The 21259-nt window shown below is 53.7% G+C and overlaps 1 protein-coding gene across 2 annotated transcripts; it reads right to left on the bottom strand.

The window, feature by feature from the left end:
- Positions 1-5712: 5712 nt before the first annotated feature.
- On the bottom strand, positions 5713-21197 carry PLBD2 (phospholipase B domain containing 2). 2 transcript variants are annotated; one of them, XM_050923804.1, is made up of 13 exons: positions 20933-21017; positions 20277-20556; positions 15735-15828; positions 14750-14908; positions 13824-13924; positions 12244-12458; positions 11745-11839; positions 11225-11385; positions 9459-9554; positions 8264-8335; positions 7367-7519; positions 6259-6421; positions 5713-5981 (listed from the first exon to the last, which is right to left on the bottom strand). In XM_050923804.1, exons 4-13 carry the CDS (start codon positions 14897-14899, stop codon positions 5814-5816), a joined length of 1374 nt encoding a protein of 457 aa, XP_050779761.1. In that variant the 5' UTR covers positions 14900-14908; positions 15735-15828; positions 20277-20556; positions 20933-21017; the 3' UTR covers positions 5713-5813. The 2 variants fall into 2 exon arrangements, with proteins under 2 accessions (XP_050779761.1, XP_050779760.1); XM_050923803.1 differs by lacking the exon at positions 20277-20556 and having other exon boundaries at positions 20933-21197.
- Between the last annotated feature and the right edge of the window lie 62 nt (positions 21198-21259).

The raw sequence follows: 21259 nt of genomic DNA, 5'->3' as shown, positions 1-21259 counted from the left end.
TGGACCAGGCCTAAGTGACCAAACCCATCCTGGAGAGACCACCCTGCCCTGTTTTCTCTCACCCAGAACCACCTGCATTTAAGGTGGGAGGGGAGCCAAACAAGAGAGACCTCAAGCAAGACCACCACTGGGGAGAGCACCACTGGGGAGAGCTCCTTCTCCGTAGCAGGCATCATGTGCACTGAATATAAAACAGCAGCTGCCTTGCACTGTGAAATTCAGAAAACAAGACTGCGTCAGTAATAAACCTCCAGAATTGCCCAACTCCTCAGAATGATTCGTTACTAATCTTGTGGCCTATTTTCTAATACTGCAGGCCTGAAGGGCTGGGAGGATTTCTGCCAGTTCGGTACAGTTGCTAGGCACACGGACAGTGTATGCAAACTAACCATTGCAGCAGTGTGAAAGGGCATGAGCACCTACAAGTGAAAAGCACCGGGAGCCCAGGTGTCAATCCCAAGCATCCACAATATCATCAGAATGAATTAAAAATCATGACAGTAAAAAAATATAATAAAAAAAGGATTTTTTAAAATTTTGTCTTCAGATGTCCTAGCCTTCAGGATGCACTACTAGGGTCAGACTTTCAAGCTTTCTCCTGCAACCAGGAGCACTAAAAATTTACATATTTTAAAAATGAAAAGGTTTTCCTCTAACCACGTTACCAGAAGCTGGGGCTTTGAGCAGCACAGCTGATATCTCAAGAGTGCAAATGTGAGCAAGACACACACATCTATTTAGATTCTTGATAAGAGAAACACCAGGAGGAAACAAACAGCATAAATAAGTGCCAAGACACGATAGCAATCCCACTGATTTGATGGCATTACTGATACTAGGATTCACACAGATCTGTAAAGGAGGGGTTTTTAAAACCCCTGTGATCTTTCCCTTTTTAATCCCCATGAAATCAACCCATTCTGCTCAGTCAAACAGAAATGTGTGTCTGGGAACACTGGGTGATGTCTTTGAAACGGCTATCCCTGTGCTGGGCTCTTACGGCTAAGGCAAAATTGTCTTGTCCCCTTCCATTCTATGTTTCTGAGAATCCGGGGGGGGATTCCTTCTAGGAAGGAAAGAGATCGACCAGTTCCCTGTGACCCCACCTGTCCCCCCCTTCTCTTGCTCAGCTGTTGCTGGATTTAAAAGCAGGCACTGAGATCCCCCATCTATACCCTACATCCATTCTGCCATGGACTGGCCCACACAGGAGCTCTCTGCAACGGTCTCTTGGGGTTTCCAGAGGAGGGAACTGCACAGACATGCGTTGACAGCAATGGTCTCTCATGGCATTAGTGTAAGCTGATGCCATTGGGTGGGTTGTCAGCACGGGGGTTGAACCTGTGACTTTGGAATCCAAACCCACGAGCTTCTTGTGCAAGATCAGTGAGGGGTTGTGCAGATAAATACATTACACATTGTGAGGTGCTCAGATAACTGGCCCCCATCACTATGCTAAGTACCATCCCTCGCTTCATCAATTATAAGGGATTATTGTGAACATCGAGTCTGACCTCCTGTATAACAGGCACAGGATGCCCTTGAATTAATTCCTGTTTGAAAGAAGGCAGCACTTTAGAAAAACTTTCCATCTTGATTTTATAAAACTGCAGGGATGGAGCATCCACCACAACACACAGTAAATTGTTCCACTGGTGAATTAATCTCGGTGTTAAAAATGTGCCCCTCATTTCTCGCCTGAATTTCTCTAGCTTCAACTTCCAGCCACTGGATTTGTTATACCTTTGTCTGCTAGTCTAAAAAGTCCACTAGCTACTGTCAAATTTCTTTTCCTTATATAGGTACTCTAGGTAGAGACACAGACAGACCGAGAGTCTGATCAAACACTCTCAGCTGGGGTGTCCTTCACCCACCCAACCCAGCCTGAAGGGCTGACCGAGGCGAGACCACTGAAGGGTGAGAAGTAAAACAGGGAAGGAAATGCTAATTATTCTGCCAAAACACCAAAAAAGTCCATTGTTTTCTTAATCGGCCCATGCACATTTTTTCAGTTTTTAAAAAAACCTGGAAACATTTCAATTTTCTGTGCAAATGTTTGGGTTTCAGAAAAACTGGGATTTTGACATAAAAACCTAAACAGCCCCCCTCACAATAAAAGAAATTCCACATTCAGTTTTGAATTTTTCACCAAAAAGGCTGTAAAATGTTTACCAAAATAAAAATATTTCACTAAAAATGTTTATTCAGTAAAAAAAATAAAAGTTTTTGTTTAAAAACTAGAAGGTGCATTGAAACACAAAAGCCCCCGCCCCTGCTATTCTGCAGGAGTAGCATTGAGGGCAGCTGGCAGCAGAAACCGCTGCATGGAAAGACACTGGTAAACCAGCTAAGGGCTTGATGGGGTTCGAGGTAGGAGGCTGGTACTTTAGCTGGAGATGCACAAGGCTCTGAGCTGGCTCCAGAGCGGCTGGAAAGTGAGGGTTCTTTTGGGCCCCACCTCCAGCCATCTGCTAGGCCTAGAATCCTCTCACTCCTCCAGAAAGACAAGATGAGAGCTGGGGGTGGGCAGAATCTGATGTTCAGTCCTAACAGGTTTGGGTGAAGGGGGTATCTGGAGTCTGTCCCTTCCCTGCTCTTCTAAACCCATTGCCTAGAACAGCTTGGATAAGTCCCCCTGCCTGCCAGAGACTGGAGGAGTTTCTGTGCTCGTACCACACAAGCAAGGAGCCCCAACCCTCCTCCCCTTCCCATCAATCAACAGCCCCCTTGCAGTAAGTGCTGGTCCCAGCCAGAGGAAACTGGCTGCTGGGCAGCACCTGGGATCAAACTACCTGCTGACTGGAAAAACCAGCCAGACAAAACTTGACAATTCTCTAGCACTTGTGCATAAAGAATCTCCCTCAACAGTTAGCAGCATAGAGACTATGATACAGAAAGCGTGTCTCTTTCACCAACAAAAGTTAGTCCAATGAAAGATAATCAAGCAGTTTTTTCCTGTAAGTTCCCATGTCTAGAAAGATTATGTCAATAAGGAGAGATTTGGAGGGTGTGGATTCTTTAGCATGGACTGAATTTACAGAGGGGCTTTGCCCGAGCCCTGGGGTATTTTGAAGGGCATGATGAACACATTGCCACTCGTTTGCCCCATTCCCTAATCCAAGAATCTAAACCAGAGGGGGCAGCTAATTAGCCAAAGATTAAAGCCTCCCAAAGGAAATCTCTCCCTTATGGTTGAGTTTTGCTGTGGAGCCAGATGGACTTAGCCCTTCGTGAACCCTTTAGAAAAACCTTCAACGCATTTTATAAACATTAGCTAATCAGCCCCAACCCAATGAAGTGATCACTCCCAACTGCTCCCTGCCTGCCAGAGCAGATCAAGGAATCTAGATTAAGAGGACTTTGCAATCATTTTATGACCACTAGAAATCTCACAACCAGGCCCCATTACCATTGCTCTAACTCTGGTACTCTCAGGTCTCCCATCACTGAATACTTCCTTGTCTTTAAGGTATTTATCTTCATACCACCACTGAGAGGTAGGGCAGGGCTATTATCCCCACCTCAGAAATGAGGAAACTGAGGCACAGAGCGGTTTCCTCACTTGCCCAAGGCCACACCGGAGGTTTGTGCTGGAATGGGGAATTGAGTGCAAGTCTCCAAGCTGCCGGCTGGTGCACTAAGCCAGGGGCATTCCCTGCTTTTCTCCAAAGCAGTCCCAGATGCTTGGCTGGGCAGACAAGGGTCTATGCTAGAGGTCGGCACTAAGGCTGGGACACAGCTGCTGCCCCACATGCTTCATGGCCGTACCCTGCTTGGGCCCTGGCTCCAAGACACCCCTCGGGCCGCAATCAGCTTCTAACACAGCTCATCTGCTACCCCCACAGACCTGAGCCTATGAGCTGGGTTAGCCAGGCCTCCCACCTCCCAGATCTTGCTGGATGGCTGTCCTCAGCTCTTGCCCGTGGCCCCAGCAGCTGAGGCAGGATGGGATGGCTGCCCAGCTTTTCCACCCCATCACGTTCCGGTAGTTGAGCAGCATGGACCGAGCGACCCAGTTGTGCTGAATTGCTGCTTTCATGGATGCACCCAACTGTGCGAGCAGTAAAAGCATCAGAGCTGGGGGCGAGGGGAGGGGCTGAGTGGTGCAGGTGCGTCTGCACGCTCACGCCAGAAAGGGCTGGCGGGGTTGTGATGGCGAGAGGAAGGAGCAGCAGACAGCAGCTAGGAGCCCTTGCTGCTAGCTGGAAAAGCGACCTCATGGGAGATCTTCTGCACCCCATACATGAGCTCAGACAGAAGTTATGGGCCTGGAGCAGGAATCCCAGGGCGAAGTTCTCCGGCCCGTGTGCTACAAGGTCAGGCTGGATGGTCAGAATGGTCCCTTTGGGCATTACCAATCTAAAAGTCTTCGGGGCAGCTGAAACCCCACCACGCCTCGTCTCATCCCGAGAGCCGGGCAAGAAACAACTCCGTGAGTTTTATTACTAAAACCAAGCCAAACAGCTCTTTTAATCCTGCTTTTACACGATTCCAGAACTCCTGGGTTTGCACTGGGGACCCAGCACAAGCCACTCAGAGCCAGCTGGCAGCTAAGCCAAGGGGGTGAGAAGGCCTCTGGCCAGGGAGCATCTGAGGCTGGCTTTAAGCCTTCCCTTTTCGAGGGGAGTGACGTCTGCCCTGGTGGTCTCCTGACGAACTCTGCTCCATTCCCCTTTAACGGGCAAAAACCTCCTCACGTGCACAAGCCCCACGCCTGTGGCGCCATGTGGGTCCAGACCTAAGGAGGAAGCAGGCACAAAAGGCGAAAAGCAGAAAGATTTCAGGTTGAGGCTGTGCCCTGCGGGCAGCCCGCTGGGCTTTTCCTCTGGACTGATGCCAGCAAAGCAAAGGCCAAGGGCATCACCCAAGCCCCAGCTGCATCAAAGAGCAGCGGAGGATTCAAAGGCAGCATGAGCAAAACAGCAGCAGTCAGCCCCGGGCACTGGAGTGCAGAGAGACGCAGGCCTCCCGCCCCCTGGACAGCACTTCACCAGCGATCCTCCTGGGGCTGCCAGCCACCAGCTAGGACGACGCACCCCCAAGGCCCAGTGCTGAGGGGCAGGGGATTGGGAGGCAACCTCCACCCCCACATTACATTCAGAGGGGACAGCTCCACCTCCGCTACCAAGAACGCCAGCGCTCCTTCCCATGGGTCACCCCCCGGGTTTATAGCATGGATCTGACCGCTTCTCGGTGCCACCACACAAGTTGGCAGCCCATGGGGGTCCCAGCTTCACCATCCCAGCAGGCAGCTCCTCCTTCCCCAGGGACCTGGTGGCAGCTCCGGTCTTCAGAGGCGGGAGTGACAGTGACGGAACCACCAGCGGGGCAGGGAAGGAGGGGAACTAGGGGGCAGGAGAAGAGGCTGGGGTTCCCCTGGCTTCTGGGGAGCGTCAGTTTGTTCAGAGGATGAGAAGCCAGCCATAAAGTTAAGACAATGCAGCAAAATGACAAGCTACGTCCATTGGGAAAAACCAAGGCCTGGCAGAAGCAGGTGCAATGACCATCGGCTTCACCGAACTCCAGCCACTTACACCAGGGCTAAATTTGATGCAGTAGCTGCACTGTACCCAAGATCATCATGCTGCCCCCTCTGTCATTTCCCCCCACCCCAGGTATCCCCTGTGCTCCCCCTGCAGAGAGAGACATTCTACCCTTATTGCTCAGGGGAAAGGCAGCTGGGGGCGGAGCAGCCCCACAGCGGACAGGCCAGAGTCCAGACCAAAAGGAGACAGACAGGGAGACGGGACACACCCTCAGCACCCCTGCTCCAACCCACGTGGCCACATGCGCCAGGGGATCCAGTCTCCACTTCAGTCCCACCAGATCTTGATAGGGGGGAACTTCCAAAGGTCAGGGTGCCCCATGTGAAGCAGGTTGCTGTAGGGAGAGGTGCTCCACTGGAAAGGGGGGACGTCGTCCCAGGTGGGCCCGCTGGCGGCAATCAGGCTGTAGCCCTTGGCCATCGCATAGGACGTGATCTAGGGAAGAGAAAAAACAAGCATCTGATGATTTCTGCAGAGTCAGTGGGAACATCTCAGGGCACAGGTCCTGCCGGACGGCCTCTAGCCACGCGGGGGCAAGACAGGCGGAAACGCTCGAATGAGGCTGAGTCTATGAGTTGTCAACAGCAGGGATCGAATCTATGACCTCTGGATCCACCGTCAGAGCCAGAGGCTGCAGTAGGTTTCCCCCCGCGTAGGAGCATGAGCTCACCTAACACAAACTCCCCCATCACCTCCTCCCCGTGGCTCTCACCTTCATGTCCGTGCCCCCGTGCGACCGCTGGCGCAGCGCACCGAAGGGGTAGGTCCCATTGGCGGGGTTCAAGTCCGACCTGGCGGCAATGGCGTTCTCGGCATTCTGGGGCGGGTCGCAGCCCTGGCAGCGGGAAAGCGGGTCCTTCAGGAAATCGTTGAACCTGAGAGGCAGCACGAACACGTTCAATGGAGGCAGCTCCAAGGGGAGGAGAGCTGGGCCCCACCAGGTGCAGGCCTGGATTAGCCACTGGGGCAGCTCTGCCCTGGAAGGGAGGGAGCGGGAAAGACCCTAGGCTGGGTTTCAACTGGGGATGGAGGGTGCGATTCTGCTCTAAGTTCTTAAACCAGGATCATCGCTGTAGCAGCTGCCCTCAGAGCCTGACCCAAAAAGCCAACGTTGCCAGGGCAGAGTCTCGTCACCTTCAGTGAGCATTGGATCAGGCTCCTGGAACTATGGAGGTGGGATCTAACCTCTGCCCTCGCCAAGGTTAGACCGCGCTGGATTAGGCGGCAGAGGGAAGTTGAGATTGTGGTCAAGGGTGATCAGGAGATCAGCCCCGGGAGGGAAGCACTGAGAGCTTAGCCTGGTAACCAGAGACAGTCCTCAGGAAACCCTCAGGATCCAAACATCTCCATGCTGAAGGATGCTCCTGATCTGGCTTTTTGAGCCCACCTCTCTGTGTAACTGCACTTGCCCCAACCGTCCCCTGGCCTGACACACAGGAGGGGCTGGCTCCTTTGAGACAATAGCTATAGTGCATCATTGTGCCATGACTCGATCACCGCAGTGACAGCGCATCAGCTCCAAGGATGTGCCAGGACCCATTGTTAGCATTCCACGTGGCCCGCACGCACAGCTGCCTTGTCAACATCAGGATAAGCGGTAACCCTACAATAATAAAGCCTTTAACACTCTCCCTCTGCCCCCACACAAACACATCGCTTGGTTCCTCATCTGTGCCCATCTCCCCCGCACACCTTTGCCCACGCCAAGGTGCCAGAGCACATGGAGCGCTTATGTCTTGAGGGCCGCTTTTCCCATGAGCGATACGCCCTCCCGGCACGAGACGTCGCCAAGCTCCGTCTCCCCACAGAGAGGCCCTCACCTCATGAGCCGGATCATAGAGTCCAGGTCTTGGACGAGCGTCTGATTGCGCCTGAAGATCTGGGCCCGGGGGCTTTTGTCATAGGTGAACCAATCGCCGTATTTCTTCACCAGCTCCAGCTGGCCGCTGGTGTTGAAGATCTGCTCAAAGTACCTGGGGATGGGGAAGAGAAAGTAACACACAGGTCGAGCAGGGACCCCTCCTGCCTTTGTACATGTGCTTCAAGGAATCCCACCCCCACCCCAGGGAGGCCAGGCCAGGCATCAAAGGGATGGGGGAAGGTAACGGATGGCTGGGTGATTACAGCACTCGCCTAGGACTTGGAGGTTCAACTCCCTGCTCTGTCCCAGACTTCCAATGTGATCAGAGGCAAGTCATTTAGCCTCTCTGTGCCTCAGTTTCCCACCTACAGAAGGGGGAGAATAGCCCTGCCCTGCCTCAGGGGGGTCATGTAAAGCGCTTTGAGACCCACTCAGGGAGGTGTTATTAGAACAGCCTATCAGGGCAAGGCCCTTTCTAAAGGGGCATTTCCACCCAGTTGTCACCCAGCTGCCAAGCCCACCTCATGTCAACTGCCAGACAGCAATTAAAGGCGGATTCTCGCTTAACAGCTGAGTGCTGCCCCCTTCTGGAACCAGGCAGCACAGCTCCCCGAGAGCACAGTACTCCCAGCCCTAGCTGGCGGGGGAGCAGGGGAGAACGCTCCTCATAAACCCAGCAGGGTTTGGATCAGGCCTTCAGTGTGGTTGGAAGAGCACTCCACGGATGGCAGCGGGGGAGATGGCACCAGGGGTTGGGTGCCTATTCACTCAGCTGACCCTTCCCTCCCCCCACCTCCCTGGAGTAAGATGCCCTAAGTCAGGGGGTTGGACTGGAGAGAGAAGAAAACCTCCTTACGGCACATTGTAACTGGCCCAGTACCCCTTTTGGTACAGCTCCTCTGTCTTGTCAGCCACGACCACCAGCCCCCTGAGGGAGAGCGAACGAGACGGGGCATGAGAGACCAGAACACAAATGGGAAGCAGATTGCATGCTGGGAAAGCAGGAGTGCAGCCTCCATCTCGGATAACCAAGAACCGGGACAATCAGGGGCCAGAGTACTGCCCAGCCAGTGCCAATGGGCAGCTGCCCCCAGCACAGGCAGCCACTGGCTGCCCCAAGGCGCCCGGCTCAGCAGGGCTTCCACATTTGACCAGCACCTAGAAGGACTGACCCGCAACCCAGCAGGAGAGCCCAGCCAGGTGCAAATGAGCTGGCCAGCCTTGGGGGAGCCAGCCAGACCTCTGTTATCAGAACCCTCCCCCCCGCATCCAGGCGACAGCCTCAGCATTAAAGACAAGGAATGTGACCTCGTCTCAGAGCAACAGGGGAGGTCTCAGCCAGTCAAGGCTGTGCTGTAAACACAAGTGTGACAGCTAGACCCAGAGCAGGGGAAACAGGCTCCTTTGGGCGTGGGGGGGTGGAGCTGTAACAAACCAGGCATCATCCTATCGCTCTCCAGAGCCCATGAGGAGGGCTGGGACAGGGAACGAGTTCACAGCTTGATAACATTACAGCCGGAAAAAACAAGGAGTCTGGTGGCACCTTAAAGACTAACAAATTTATTTGGGCATAAGCTTTTGTGGGTAAAAAACCTCACCTCTTCAGGTGCATGGAGTGAAAGTTACAGCTGCAAGCATGAATATACTGACACATGGAGAGAAAGGAGTTACCTCACAAGTGGAGAACCAGTGCTGACAGGGCCAATTCGATCAGGGGTGATGTGGTCCATTACCTCTCCTGGAATTGATAGCTCCTCATCAATTACTGGGAGTGGACCACATCCACCCTGATTGAACTGTTCCTGTCAACACTAGTTCTCCACTTGTGAGGTAACTTCCTTCTCCATGTGTCAGTATACTCATGCCTGCACCTGTACTTTTCACTCCATGCACCTGAAGAAGTGGGCTTTTTTACCCACGAAAGCTTATGCCCAAATAAATCTGTTAGTCTTTAAGGTGCCACGAGACTCCTTGTGGTTTCTGTGGCTACAGACTAACACGGCTATCCTCTGATACATTACAGCCGGATGTTCCCCTTTGAAGGTACTTACGGGATCTGCTCCAGCACCGTGAGCACCCCCTGCTGGAGGCCAGCTTTGCCCGGCAGGAAGGTGTTATAATCCACTATCATCCACTGGTTGTTGTACCTGGGCAAGAGACAAGAGGGGAAGCATTTGGCGTTCAGTGCCCGTGCGCCATGGTAGGAAATGTCAAGTAATAGTCCTGGTGTACTTATACTGTCACCACATGGCTACACTCTTTGGCATGTGATTTCCTTACTGTTAATAAATGTACACAGTCAACCTGTGGAACTCATTGCCAGGGTGTGTTGTGAAGGCTCAAAGGATAACGGGATTCAAAAAAGAATGAGAAGTTCATGGAGGATAGGTCCATCAATGGCTGTTAGCCAAGAGTGCATCCCCTTGCTCTGGGTGTCCCTAAACCTGGGGCTGCCAGAAGCTGGGACTAGACGATGGGATCACTTGATAATTTTTTATATGGAGACATACCTATCTCATGGAGCTGGAGGGGACCTTGAATGGTCCTTGAGTCCAGTCCCCTGCCTTCACAGCAGGACCAAGTACTGTCCCTGACAGATTTTGCCCCAGATCCCTAAGTGGCCCCCTCAAGGATTGAGCTCACAACCCTAGGTTTAGCAGGCCAATGCTCAAACCACTGAGCTATCCCTCCCCTGCCATTGCCATGTTCCATTCAGTTCCTCTGAAGCACCTGGGACTGGACATGGTCAGGGACAGGATACTGGTCTAGATGGACTGTTGGTCTGAGCCAGAATGGCCATTCTTATGCTCCTGTTTGAAGGATCCCTGTGTGGCTACAGTGCAGGCAACTCTCACGTGACTGCAGTGGACAAACGGACACCACAGCGAGGAACAAACTGAACACAGTCAAGGTTTCAAACAAAGAGATTCCCTCCTACTCTGGTATTTCCATTCATCTGCCCCCACTTCTCACCTCCTCGCCATGTCAGGTCAGGACATCGTTTGGGGCTGGTTTCTGAACAAACTGCAGAGCAATAAGAAGGAGTTGTCCCATAAACAGTGCCTGCAGCATCACAGGCGGCTCTGAGAGCCAAGCAAATTGCCCTGTGGCCAGAGCAATGGACTCACTTATTGTTACAAATCCATGGAGACCTAGGACCTCCCGATGGTCCCCGGACCAACTCACAGAGGCTGAGTTTCAAAGCAACAATGGAGACAGAACTCAGGTCCTCCTCCTTCAAAACCAGAAGCCCCTTTTATCTGCATAAGAGGAGAGACTCCCTTAGCAGTACAGGTCCTATGACACACAGCTGAACTGTTTCAGTGTTCTGTGCCTTTCCCCTATCCTTGATCTACCTTGGCTATTTGGCATATACGTTCCTCATGGCAAGGACTGTCTGCTACTGTGTACGTACAGCATGTGGCACAAGGGGCCCTGATCTTAGCTGGGCTCTTGACATTAGAGTAATAAACAGGATGACAATGACGATTAAGAATAATTCCACCAGCAGCGGTGCACATACAGATTAGCAGCCTCTAAAGTCTGCTGCTTGGTCTCAGTGCCACTGACATCATGCAGTGTGCCAAAACTTAACACATTAACTAACATGTGGCACCACATGGCCAAGGCATGTCACAAGGTCACATGATGCCCCATGATATTGTGCCATCACCACAGAGCGCCTTGTGCAATAACCTGGCATCAGAGACAGGTTAGATCTTCCTGCTCGACTGAACTCACCCATCCCATCACTGCCAAAGGGAGGGGAGCAAGGGGGACACGACAGGAGGCTCTGGATGACTGCTAGTTGACTTACGTGCCACTGTTGAACTGCTGGAAGATGGCAGCCCACTCGGCCCCGCTCCTGGCTAGCCGGTTTGCCACTATATTTCTCAGCCACTCCAGGACACTCCCTTCCGGATGGATGTACTTCCACAAGGCAGCATTGCTGTTCCCGATGGTGGTTTCCAAAGTCACCTGCAGGGGACAGAACAGAGTCATAAGCGAATCCAGACAAGGATGCGTGTGACCTAACAGAGACCAGACCTGGGCTCCTGGCAATGGGGCAGGGGAGTGACACAGGCAGAGCTGGAGGGACAATCTGCCTCACTGCCCATGTGAAGAGTGCAGTAGCAGGGTAGTATGCAGGCAGAGGGAGATTTTGGTTCTGTACCGGGGTGATAGGATTCCTGGTGTCGACAGCAACCCAGGGCCTGCTTTGAATCCCAAAGCAGCAATGGTGCAGGAGGCTCAATCCCCAGCCGGCAGCACTCAGGAACAGCTGGATCACGGGGGGAGGGAGGCAGGGGAGGAGGATCTAGGCAGCAGCTGCTCACCAAGCCACTGCTCAAGATGTAGAAGTCATCTCCTGAGAAGATGGTGCCGGGATAGGACGAGAATGTCTGGATGTGCCCCGAGATCATGTCATCACCTGGGGGAGCAGATGGCAGGGAGCCATCAGGGGTGCAGAGGCCATGCCCCATCACCTCCAGAGACGGGCCCTGCCAGCTTCCCACAGCAAACTCTGCCCCAGAGTGGCAGCAAGATCCAGCGGCAGGGGCAGGGGGAGCAGGACCCTTCTCTCTCTTCACATAAGGAGCAGGAAAACTTACACAGCATCTTTGTGGGGTCTGGAAGTGCCAGTCTGGGGCTACCCCTCTCGCCCTTCCCACGAGGCAGCCAGCAATCCTACTTCCTGATAGCGGGACACATGCTTACCCCTGCCGCCTTATCACCCCCTCGTCCTGCCTCCCTCCTCCTGCCCAGGGCCAAGGAGCACTGATCCTGGCACCGACCCACACGGCTACCTCCCAGGCCCCTACCCAAACTACGCACTGTGGGCCGAGGTCCGGAAGGGCAGCGTGTACTTCTTGATGACGCGCAGCATGGACTGGTAAGTATTCCAGGTGTCATGGGAGACCAAGAGCTCCTGGTTCCCGGGCAGCAGCTTGAGGAGCGCAGAGCAAGACCCGGAGCCCAGCGTGTGCTCGCTTTCCGTTCGGTTCAAGGCCGATTCCAGGTCCTCCAGGTCCCCACCCAGCTGGAACAAGCTGGACGGGGGTTTGGGGCGGGGGGGGGAAGGAGAACAGACACACCTCGGTTCATAACAATCCCCGGCAGCATAGACAGAGGATTTGCCAAAGCAGAGTAGACCCTTGGCCCACCTACCCTTACCCTGGCTGGAATCCTGCTATTGGTTACCCCAGCTATGCCCACTCCCTGGGTTGGAGGAAGCAGGAAACTCCACCCTCCTGATCCTGGTTATTTGCATGCGATAGCCGTAATGATGCTTTCTTTGTCCCCACAAGTTCTCCCTGCAGCCAGGACTCCCTTATCTGACCATGGATAAGCCGCAAGCCCTAGTGACGGTCATAAAACTGCAGCCTGAGGCAAATGCAGACAGAGGGCATGGGGGGAAGAACTCCCGACCTTTGGCTTCAGTGACTCAGGCCTCGCCTCAGCCCCAGGGGCTAATGAAGCAATAGTACATTGTTCGAGCCCAAGGCTGGGAGCATGTGTGTATTTGGGAGCGGTCTGCCTGGGTATAAATGCATTGTGGGTAGGAAGGGCTAAGAGGGTCCGGGCAGAGGTACTCTAAAGTAGCTGGCGGACTGTATCATATTTTAATTAAAATGGGAGGTCCTCTCCATGTTGGGGTGTCAGCCCAGAGAAGTCATCCAGGCATCATGCAAACGTTAACAAGCAGTTCTCAGCACCCTTGGAGGAGGCAACTCCTCTCCCTGGTTTACAAATGGGGAAACTGAGGCACAGAGTCAGGCTAACCAGGAGGGGGCCTACATTCAGAATCCAGCAAGCAATACGTGAGGCAGAAGCAAATCTGGCCTCACTCTTCTTCAGCGACTTTGGCTCTGCAGGACCAATGAGAGCCAGGGCATGCTGGCTGGTCAGCAAGCTAAGTAGATGCCGGGGGGAGGGGGTTCTGCAGAGACATGGGATACAGCAACAAGTCCCCATGTCCAACCAGGACCCTGTATTTTAAAGAGCATGTGGTGGGGGTGCCATCTAGGGCTCAGAGCAGAAGCACAGAGTTAGAGGTCCTGAGTCTACTCGCAGTGCTGTTGCTGACTCACTATACGACCAAATTACAGCGCCTCTCTGTGCCTCGGTTTCCCTCTGTAAAATGCAAATTATAGTGGATCCCTAAAGCCTACAGCTTCCTTTTGCTGCATGCCTATGGGACGCAGCCCCAGCTCTTCCCTACAGCCACCAGCGAACGCAGCTGCTGAGCACGTACCAGGCCAACATCCGTCTGCTTCCCCCAGCCTCACTGCGCTGGAGCCGCCCCATTCACTCCACCCCATGTCTCCACCTCCCCCTTTGCTCCTGACATCAGCCAGGACCAAAAGAGTTAAGTCCAATCACTCAGCTCCTGCCTCACGCCCAAAGGGACTTACAGGAAGCCAAACGGGGCGATCGAGAATCGTCCAGTCGGGAAAGCCACTCGCCCGTTATAACCATCCTCCAGGCCCTTGAGCTGCAGCAGAGCCAGACGCACCTGTAGGGGGAGGGACAGGCACACGGTGAGACCCCCACGCACAGGGCCCCACATGCGGAGGGGAGGGGCTGGGAACAAGAATCGGAAAAGGGGAATCTAAAGGGAGGGGCAGTTCTACTCTGAAAAACGGACATCTTGCTCCTCCGTGTTTAAGTGCATCTCAGTGACTCCAGATAACGCCGCTCAGCCTGCGAGATGGATCTCCCCAGAACCTCTAGCCCAGCACCTCCGGAGACCCCCAGAGCCAGGCTGAGAGCGCTTCTCCACCAGCATTAAGGGTTCTGCCGGCCAAGTGAGGCCACTGGACCGAGTGAGAACTCATTGATGGATCAGGCACTCTATGGATCACCCCTGAAATCCATCCTCCTGCCCATACAGAACGACCCAGACAACGCTGCCCGTGCAACGTCCTGTAGGAGGGGAAGTGAGGAGGAACTTCTCCAGCTCACGCTGCAGAGGAAAGAGTTATGAAGGATGGATCCACTCACCCCAGCTGGAATCTGGCCAGGACACCCAGGTTAACTTCAGTCCTGCATTTGCTTAAAAAGCCAGGGGGCCTCTAATGGCCATAAGTAGCCAGGGGTCCAGTTTTACAGCTCATGGCACCAAGTGACATCCAGTTCCTGGCTACCCTTTGTATTTAAAGTCGAGCAACATCCAGGTTTTTACTGGCAGGTGCCTGGTCTGGGGCCCCTGTAGGAGAGCGGTGGGAACTGGCGTCTCAGACTCCAGCCCTGGGCCCAAAGAACCTGTCCTTTCCTGACAGCGACCGGCACACCCATATAAATGCAAAGCACTGCCCACCACCTAGCAGCACACACTCACCTGGTACCAGTACTCTGGATTGTCTCCTTTCTCCATCTGCTCCTGCATCCAGGCCAGGTTGGTCTCTATGTAGTTCTTCAGCTTCTCGCAGTAGTCAGGCTGGTATTTAAAGGGGCCGCAGTAGCCCACCATGGTGTTCATCCAGTGCATGTAGATGAGCTGGAGGAAGAAGTGGGCACAGTGTAACCATGGGCCTGCTCACCCCTTTCCATCCACTTAATGTCCTGGAGTGAGAGGCTGGTTCTCCATCACCTCTGGTGAAGCCAGGCTTTCCTCGCTAAGGCATCTCCTGTTGGCTGGCTGGCTGGAGAGCCAGGGACAAGCCACAGGGCAGGAGGCAGCTGAGGAGAGCAGAGAGGCAATCCAGCCACCCTGCGGTTCTATAGGATTCAGTCTCGGGCAAGCTTAGCTCACATGTGAAATGAGCTTTAGAATCTCAGCCTCGCCCTCCCGGCACAAGCGAGCTGTTAACCTGTGGCACCACTGGTCATTTGTGATAGGAGAGGCCCAGAAATGGACTAAGCTGGGCCTGAGTCTAGGTCAGGAGTCGGCAACCTCTGGCACACTGCTCGCCAGGGTGAGTACCCTGGTGGGCCGGGCCAGTTTGTTTACTTGCCTAGTTGGCAGGTTTGGCCGATCACGGCTCCCACTGGGTTCATTGTCCCAGGCCAATGGGGATGGCGGGAAGCCGCAGCCAGAACATCCCTCATCAGCTTCCTTCCTGCTGCCCCCATTGGCCTGGGGTGGTGAACTATGGCCAGTGGGAACCGCAATCGGCAGGTAAACAAACTGGCCCGGCCCGCCAGGTGCTTACCCTGGCAAGCCGCGTGCCAGAGGTACCGACCCCTGGTCTAGACTGAGGTGCAGTGGCATAGCAGGGCGGGGGGAACCTAGGACTGGGACACCAGGGGGCTATACAGACCAACCCTAGCAGAGCTCCAGGCTCCATGGGTCTGACTGTCCCCTGCCATGCACCATCATTTACCTGCTCGGACACAGCAGCTTCAGCCAGTCCCGCAGCATAGGCCTGCAGGCTGTCGTTGTACTTCTCACTGGTGGCCAGCTCCAGGAAGGACCACCTGCACCAAGCAAAGACACCGATTGAACAAGGGAAAAAAAAAAAATCACACACAATGGAAAGTCTCCATGTGGCCCATGGTAATGCACTCCCTCCCCCTGGGCTCCCATCTTACTTTATCTGAAGTGTCCTTCAGATAAAGGCTCCAGTTCGAGACAAAGCAAACCCCTCCCTGGGCCTGTCCGTCCTTCGCTTCTTGTTTGCCTTGTCTGGAGCTGCTCCCAGGAACCCCCCAGCACTCTGCTCCCACACAGCTGGGGCTCAGTGGGAACCAGGGGAGGTGCTCACTTGGGTATTCCTCCAGAAGGGGGACATCAAGGGCAAGAGGAAGCGGAGTGGGGGGACCAGACAAGCTTCTGCTCGCCCTTAAAGGGTCTGCACAATCATTGTCCCTTACGTGGGGATTGGCATTTCCATGGTACCCAGCACTGCAGGGGCTTCTACACACAGTGCTTTGCACTTGCACACGCGTTCGCTAATTCAACCCCCCCCACACACTCCAAAAAAAATCCTCAGGAGGTGAGATGTGGAGGATTAGCAGTGGACAGAGTCTTTACTTTGGGGGGCCCTCCACAGGGGCCAGTGGAAATACAAGGGGGCAGGGCCTTTGGCAGCTGGCTCAGGGCCATCTGTCTCATAGGCACCCCTTTACAGCCCCCGCATGGATCAGCCACCAACAGCAAATAAAACCCACCGGCCAGCAGCACCTGGTACTTTCTGTACCCACAGAGCTACTGGATCACTTTAGAGAGCAGAAGGCACCTCCTCCTCACACCACAAAAAACCCAATCCAGCTCATTTGATCACTTTGACGGGAGAAACCGGCGTTTCCAGCCTCCCGCCTCTGACCCCAGCCTACAGAACAGGGCCAGGAGCTCATGCCCCTGATTCAACCCTGCTGGGATCAGTGAGCAAAACTCAAGGCCAGCGCAGGAGGGCACCAGCAACTCCGATTGGCTCAGGCAGGTAGATATTCACACCGAGATAACGCACGGCTCCACTGCAGCTGGCTAAGCGCCCACGGAGAAGGAGAGTTATTCAGTCAGTTATCAGAGAAATAGTGCTGGTGCCAGCCCGATTGCCCTGGAGACAGAGGGCCCCTAGGATGGGTACGGTGGGGTGCTGGCACTGTGAGCTTCCCCCTACAGGTGCTAGAGTTAACTCAAAATGGGATCCCACTTGTTAATGCAGCGGGATCCTATTGGGGTGACTTGATAGTACAATACTCATCCAGGCAGTACTGGTGCTAAGTATTTCAGAGTGCTAGGCGCAACTTAACCCCTCCAGTATTAGGTACACAGAAGCGGCTTGACCAAGGTCACACAGCAAATCAGACCTGAATGCCACACCTCTGCCAGAACCAGCAGCCAAACTTCCTTCTTCCAGCTGACCTAGGTATGTCACCATAACATCTAAACACAGCAGAGCGGCTGCTGCGGGGAGGCAGTTGTCACTGTGCCCTGCAAACTGTTCCAGAGGGAGCAACAAATGCAGTAGTGCCGACTCCGACGACGCTGGGTGCTTTTTGTGAAGCCCAAGCTCCTGGAGTCATGTGATCACGAGACTCTCAGCTGTTTGTTTGTTTGTTTTTTTTTATTTTATTTTACTAAAGGTAAGTTTCCAGGCCTCACAGTTGCAGAGAAAAGCTTGAAAATGTGAAGCCTCAAGGCTACGACACCAAAAGATAAATAAAAAGAACCCTAAAGTTGTTATTATTATTTTTAAAATCATGATTTTTTTACACCACTCTTGTGATTTTTGGAGGGTTTGACATGACTTCTGAATACCTGGGATTAGCAACACGGACTGCTCTCTCATCTAAAGAGACTAGATTTATTGTTTTGCTTAAATCTGAAATAAGCCACCTCTATTGTGGTACGGAGGGATTGCTCTTTACATGCACACGGTGAGGCACAACAACAATTTCTGCTACACTGGGTTAAGGAAAATGCCACACATGACAGCCCTGGGGTGGGCTGGTGAAATGCAGTTACTTATTGCTCTCGGGGCCAGCTTTGGACCTGGGAGACGGGACTGCCCAACATGTCCACACTGACCCAGACAGCAAGAAGTAGCCTCTCGCCTCAGTAACCTTGATAACTGCACTGAAGGGCAGAAGAAAAGGGGCATTTATCGTCCGCAGCCTGCTGCTTTGCTAGACCCACACTGTGACTCTGCTCGGCTAGCTGATGTCCCACAATGCATTTCAGACAAACACCCATGGCTAATCAGGGAAGCTCACCCAAAACCTGGAGCATCCAGACTCCATCAGTAGTGGACAAGTCAGGTCAGGGCTGTCCTAAGGTGAGTCATAGAACCATAGACTTTAAGGTCAGAAGGGACCATTAGGATGTCTAGTCTGACCTCCTGCATGCAGGCCACTGAATATCACCCACCCTCTCCTGTATCAAACTCCTAACCAATAGCTCAGACACAGAAGTCCTCAAATCGTGGTTTAAAGGTGCAGAGAATCCTCCAGCAAGTGACCCACGCCCCATACTGCAGAGGAAGGCAAAAAAAACCCAGGGCATCTGCCAATCTGCCCTGGAGGAAAATTCCTTCCTGACCCCAAATATGGCGATCAGCTAAACCCTGAGCAGGACTCATCAGCCAGACACCCAGGAAAGAATTCTCTGTAGTAACTCAGATCCCATCCCATCTAACATCCCATCACAGACCACTGGGCGTGGTTACCACTAATACTCAAAGATCAATTCATAGCCTAATTCTAGCAATCCCATCCTACCATCTCCTCCATAAACTTATCAAGCTTAGCCTTGAAGCCAGATATGCCTTCTGCCCCCACTGCTCCCCTTGGAAGGCTGTTCCAGAACTTCACTCCTCTGATGGTTAGAAGTCATTTAATTTCCTAGCCTGCCAGCAATACCAGATCATTTCACCAGCCAGATGATGGGGCGCTGGAATGACAGAGGTTCCCTGAATAAGAGGCACTACGCCGCAACATGGGGCTGACACTAGCATAAGCAGAACCAGAGTTTGGAGAGCAAGGATTGTACCAAGAAGGTGGCTGGTTCTTTCCTGTAATCAGTTATTTCAAATTGAGGAGAAAAGCTGAAGCAGCTTCAGTTTCAAAATATTCATCATGACAGCAGTGATGCATCTTTACCCCATTCCCCTTCAGACTGTTATTCTGGACCAGTGGCTCTCAACCTTTCCAGACTATTGTCCCCCTTTCAGGAGTCTAGTTTGTCTTGTGTCCCCTAGAGTTCTGCCTCATTGAAAAACTACTTGCTTACAAACTCAGACATAAAAATCCAGAAGTGTCCCAGCACGCGACTACTGAGAAATTGCTGACTGTCTCATATTTACCATATTATAAAATCAGCCAACCGAGCTATAAACATTGTACTTACATTTCAGTGTATAGTATATAGAGCAGTATAAACAAGTTGTTGGCTGTATGAAATTTTAGGTCGTACTGACTTTGCCAGTGCTTTTTATGTAGCCTGTTGTAAAAATAGGCAAAGCTCTAGATGAGTTGATGTACCCCGGCAGACCTCCATGTACCCCAGGAGTACACGCACCTCTGGTTGAGAACCACTGTTCTAGAACAGGGGTCGGCAACCTTTCAGAAGTGGCGTGCCAAGTCTTCATTTATTCACTCTAATTTAAGGTATCGTGTGCCAGCAATACATTTTAATGTTTTTAGAAGGTCTCTTTCTCTAAATCTATAATATATAACTACACTATTGCTGTGTGAAAAGTAAATAAGGCTTTTAAAATGTTTAAGAAGCTTCATTTAAAATTAAATTAAAATGCAGAGCCTCCTGGACCGGTGGCCAGGACCCGGGCAGCGTGAGTGCCACTGAAAATCAGCTCGCGTGCCACCTTCGGCACATGTGCCATAGGTTGCTTACCCCTGATCTAGACCATAAGCTGTTCAGGGCAGGGGCTGTCGTTCAGCATGTCTTTGTACAGCACCTGACACAGCTCCAGGCTTTAAATGGTTGATGCTCGGATACCATGGTGACAGGCAGCAGCATAAAGCTTTAAGACAGGCTCAATCCCAACTGGAGCCTCTTGGTGCTACTGCAATAGGAATAATAACGTCTAAAACACAGAGGAAGAGCCATTTGACAGCATCCCTGTCACGAGCAACCCAGAGAGATGTGCACATGCATGTGTCTGCAAGGCCTGCCCCACACCACAGCTGGCAGCGTGCTTCCCACTGCAGGTAGACAGCCTGTTCGTTCTGCTCCAGCCAAAGCACTGCAGGTAGCAGCGTGGCACAGGCGGCAGCGTGGCCTAGCGGAATATGCACTGCGAGGGTCGAAGGGATCCAGGCACTGTACTTGGGCGGCGAGCCAAAGCCCCCGCCCGCACCACTCCAGCCACACTGCTATTGCTAGCGCACTCGCTCCAGCGCAGTGAGCCTGCATTGGTCTCCCTGCACTGGAAGGCACCATCCCAGCTGCCAGGTGGACATACCCAGAGCGGTCTCAAGGGTGGAACTGCACGGATGCTGCACACGCCGCATTACTCCCCCTTTAACGGCAAGAGGGGATTTCTCCTCACGCCGGCGATTTGCAACGGGCCTTGCCACAAGCGGAACACAATAACCGCAATGGAAAATGAAATCAAACGCGCATGGGGCCACTGGGCTGGAACAAAAGGCCCTGGGCGTTGGACTGCGGGAAGGTGGCGCCAACAGGCCTGATGCTGCAGAAGTGGTTGAGATGAGCCCCTGGTTAGGGGCACTGAAGCGTCACTGAAAAGCAGAAGCGAAAGGGGTGTGGGGGTGAGAAAAGACACAGTTAGATCTTGTTGCCAGCCGTTTTTGCCAGCACGGGGCCCGGGGGGAGGAGATGGAAAAAGGCCAGAGAAACCAACTCGAACAGCCCCCGAGCAGAAACTCCCCCAGGCAGGGCAGCTCCAGGACCCGACCCTCGCCCCCACCGCACCCCAGCCTCGAGAGCCGCGAGGGGCCCCTTCAAAGGAGCGATCCCCCCCCCACCGGCGATGGAGACCCCAGCCCCGCAGCGCAGGCTCGCTCGCTGCCAGCTGCCGAGCCTGGGCTCGCCCGGGATCAGCCGGATCGGGCCCCGGGGTTGCATACACCCCCCGCCCCGGCCAGCCCCGCCTACCCCGTGTCTTGGATCCGGTCGGTGAGATTGGCCCAGGCGACGGCGGCGGGGTCCCAGCGCGGGACGAGCTGCAGCTGCCCCGAGGCGGGGTCCAGCAGCACCGAGCTGCGGCGCGTCTCGGGCCCGGCGAGCGGCAGCGCGGGCGGCAGGAGGCTCAGGAGCAGCAGCAGGGCCATGGGGGCGGCGGCCGGGCAGCTCCGGCTGCTCATTGCCCAGCTCCGGCTGCACCCGCCGGGACCGGCCTGGTCCTGGTCCTGGTCCGCCCGGGCTGTGCACGGCCCCGCCCCGCCGCGCTGCGCAGCGCTGCTCTGGCTGTGACGGGGCGGG

Source organism: Gopherus flavomarginatus, chromosome 15 (genome assembly GCF_025201925.1).
Source record: "Gopherus flavomarginatus isolate rGopFla2 chromosome 15, rGopFla2.mat.asm, whole genome shotgun sequence".
NCBI lineage: Eukaryota > Metazoa > Chordata > Testudines > Testudinidae > Gopherus > Gopherus flavomarginatus.
This window is presented reverse-complemented; position numbering and strand designations above follow the sequence as displayed.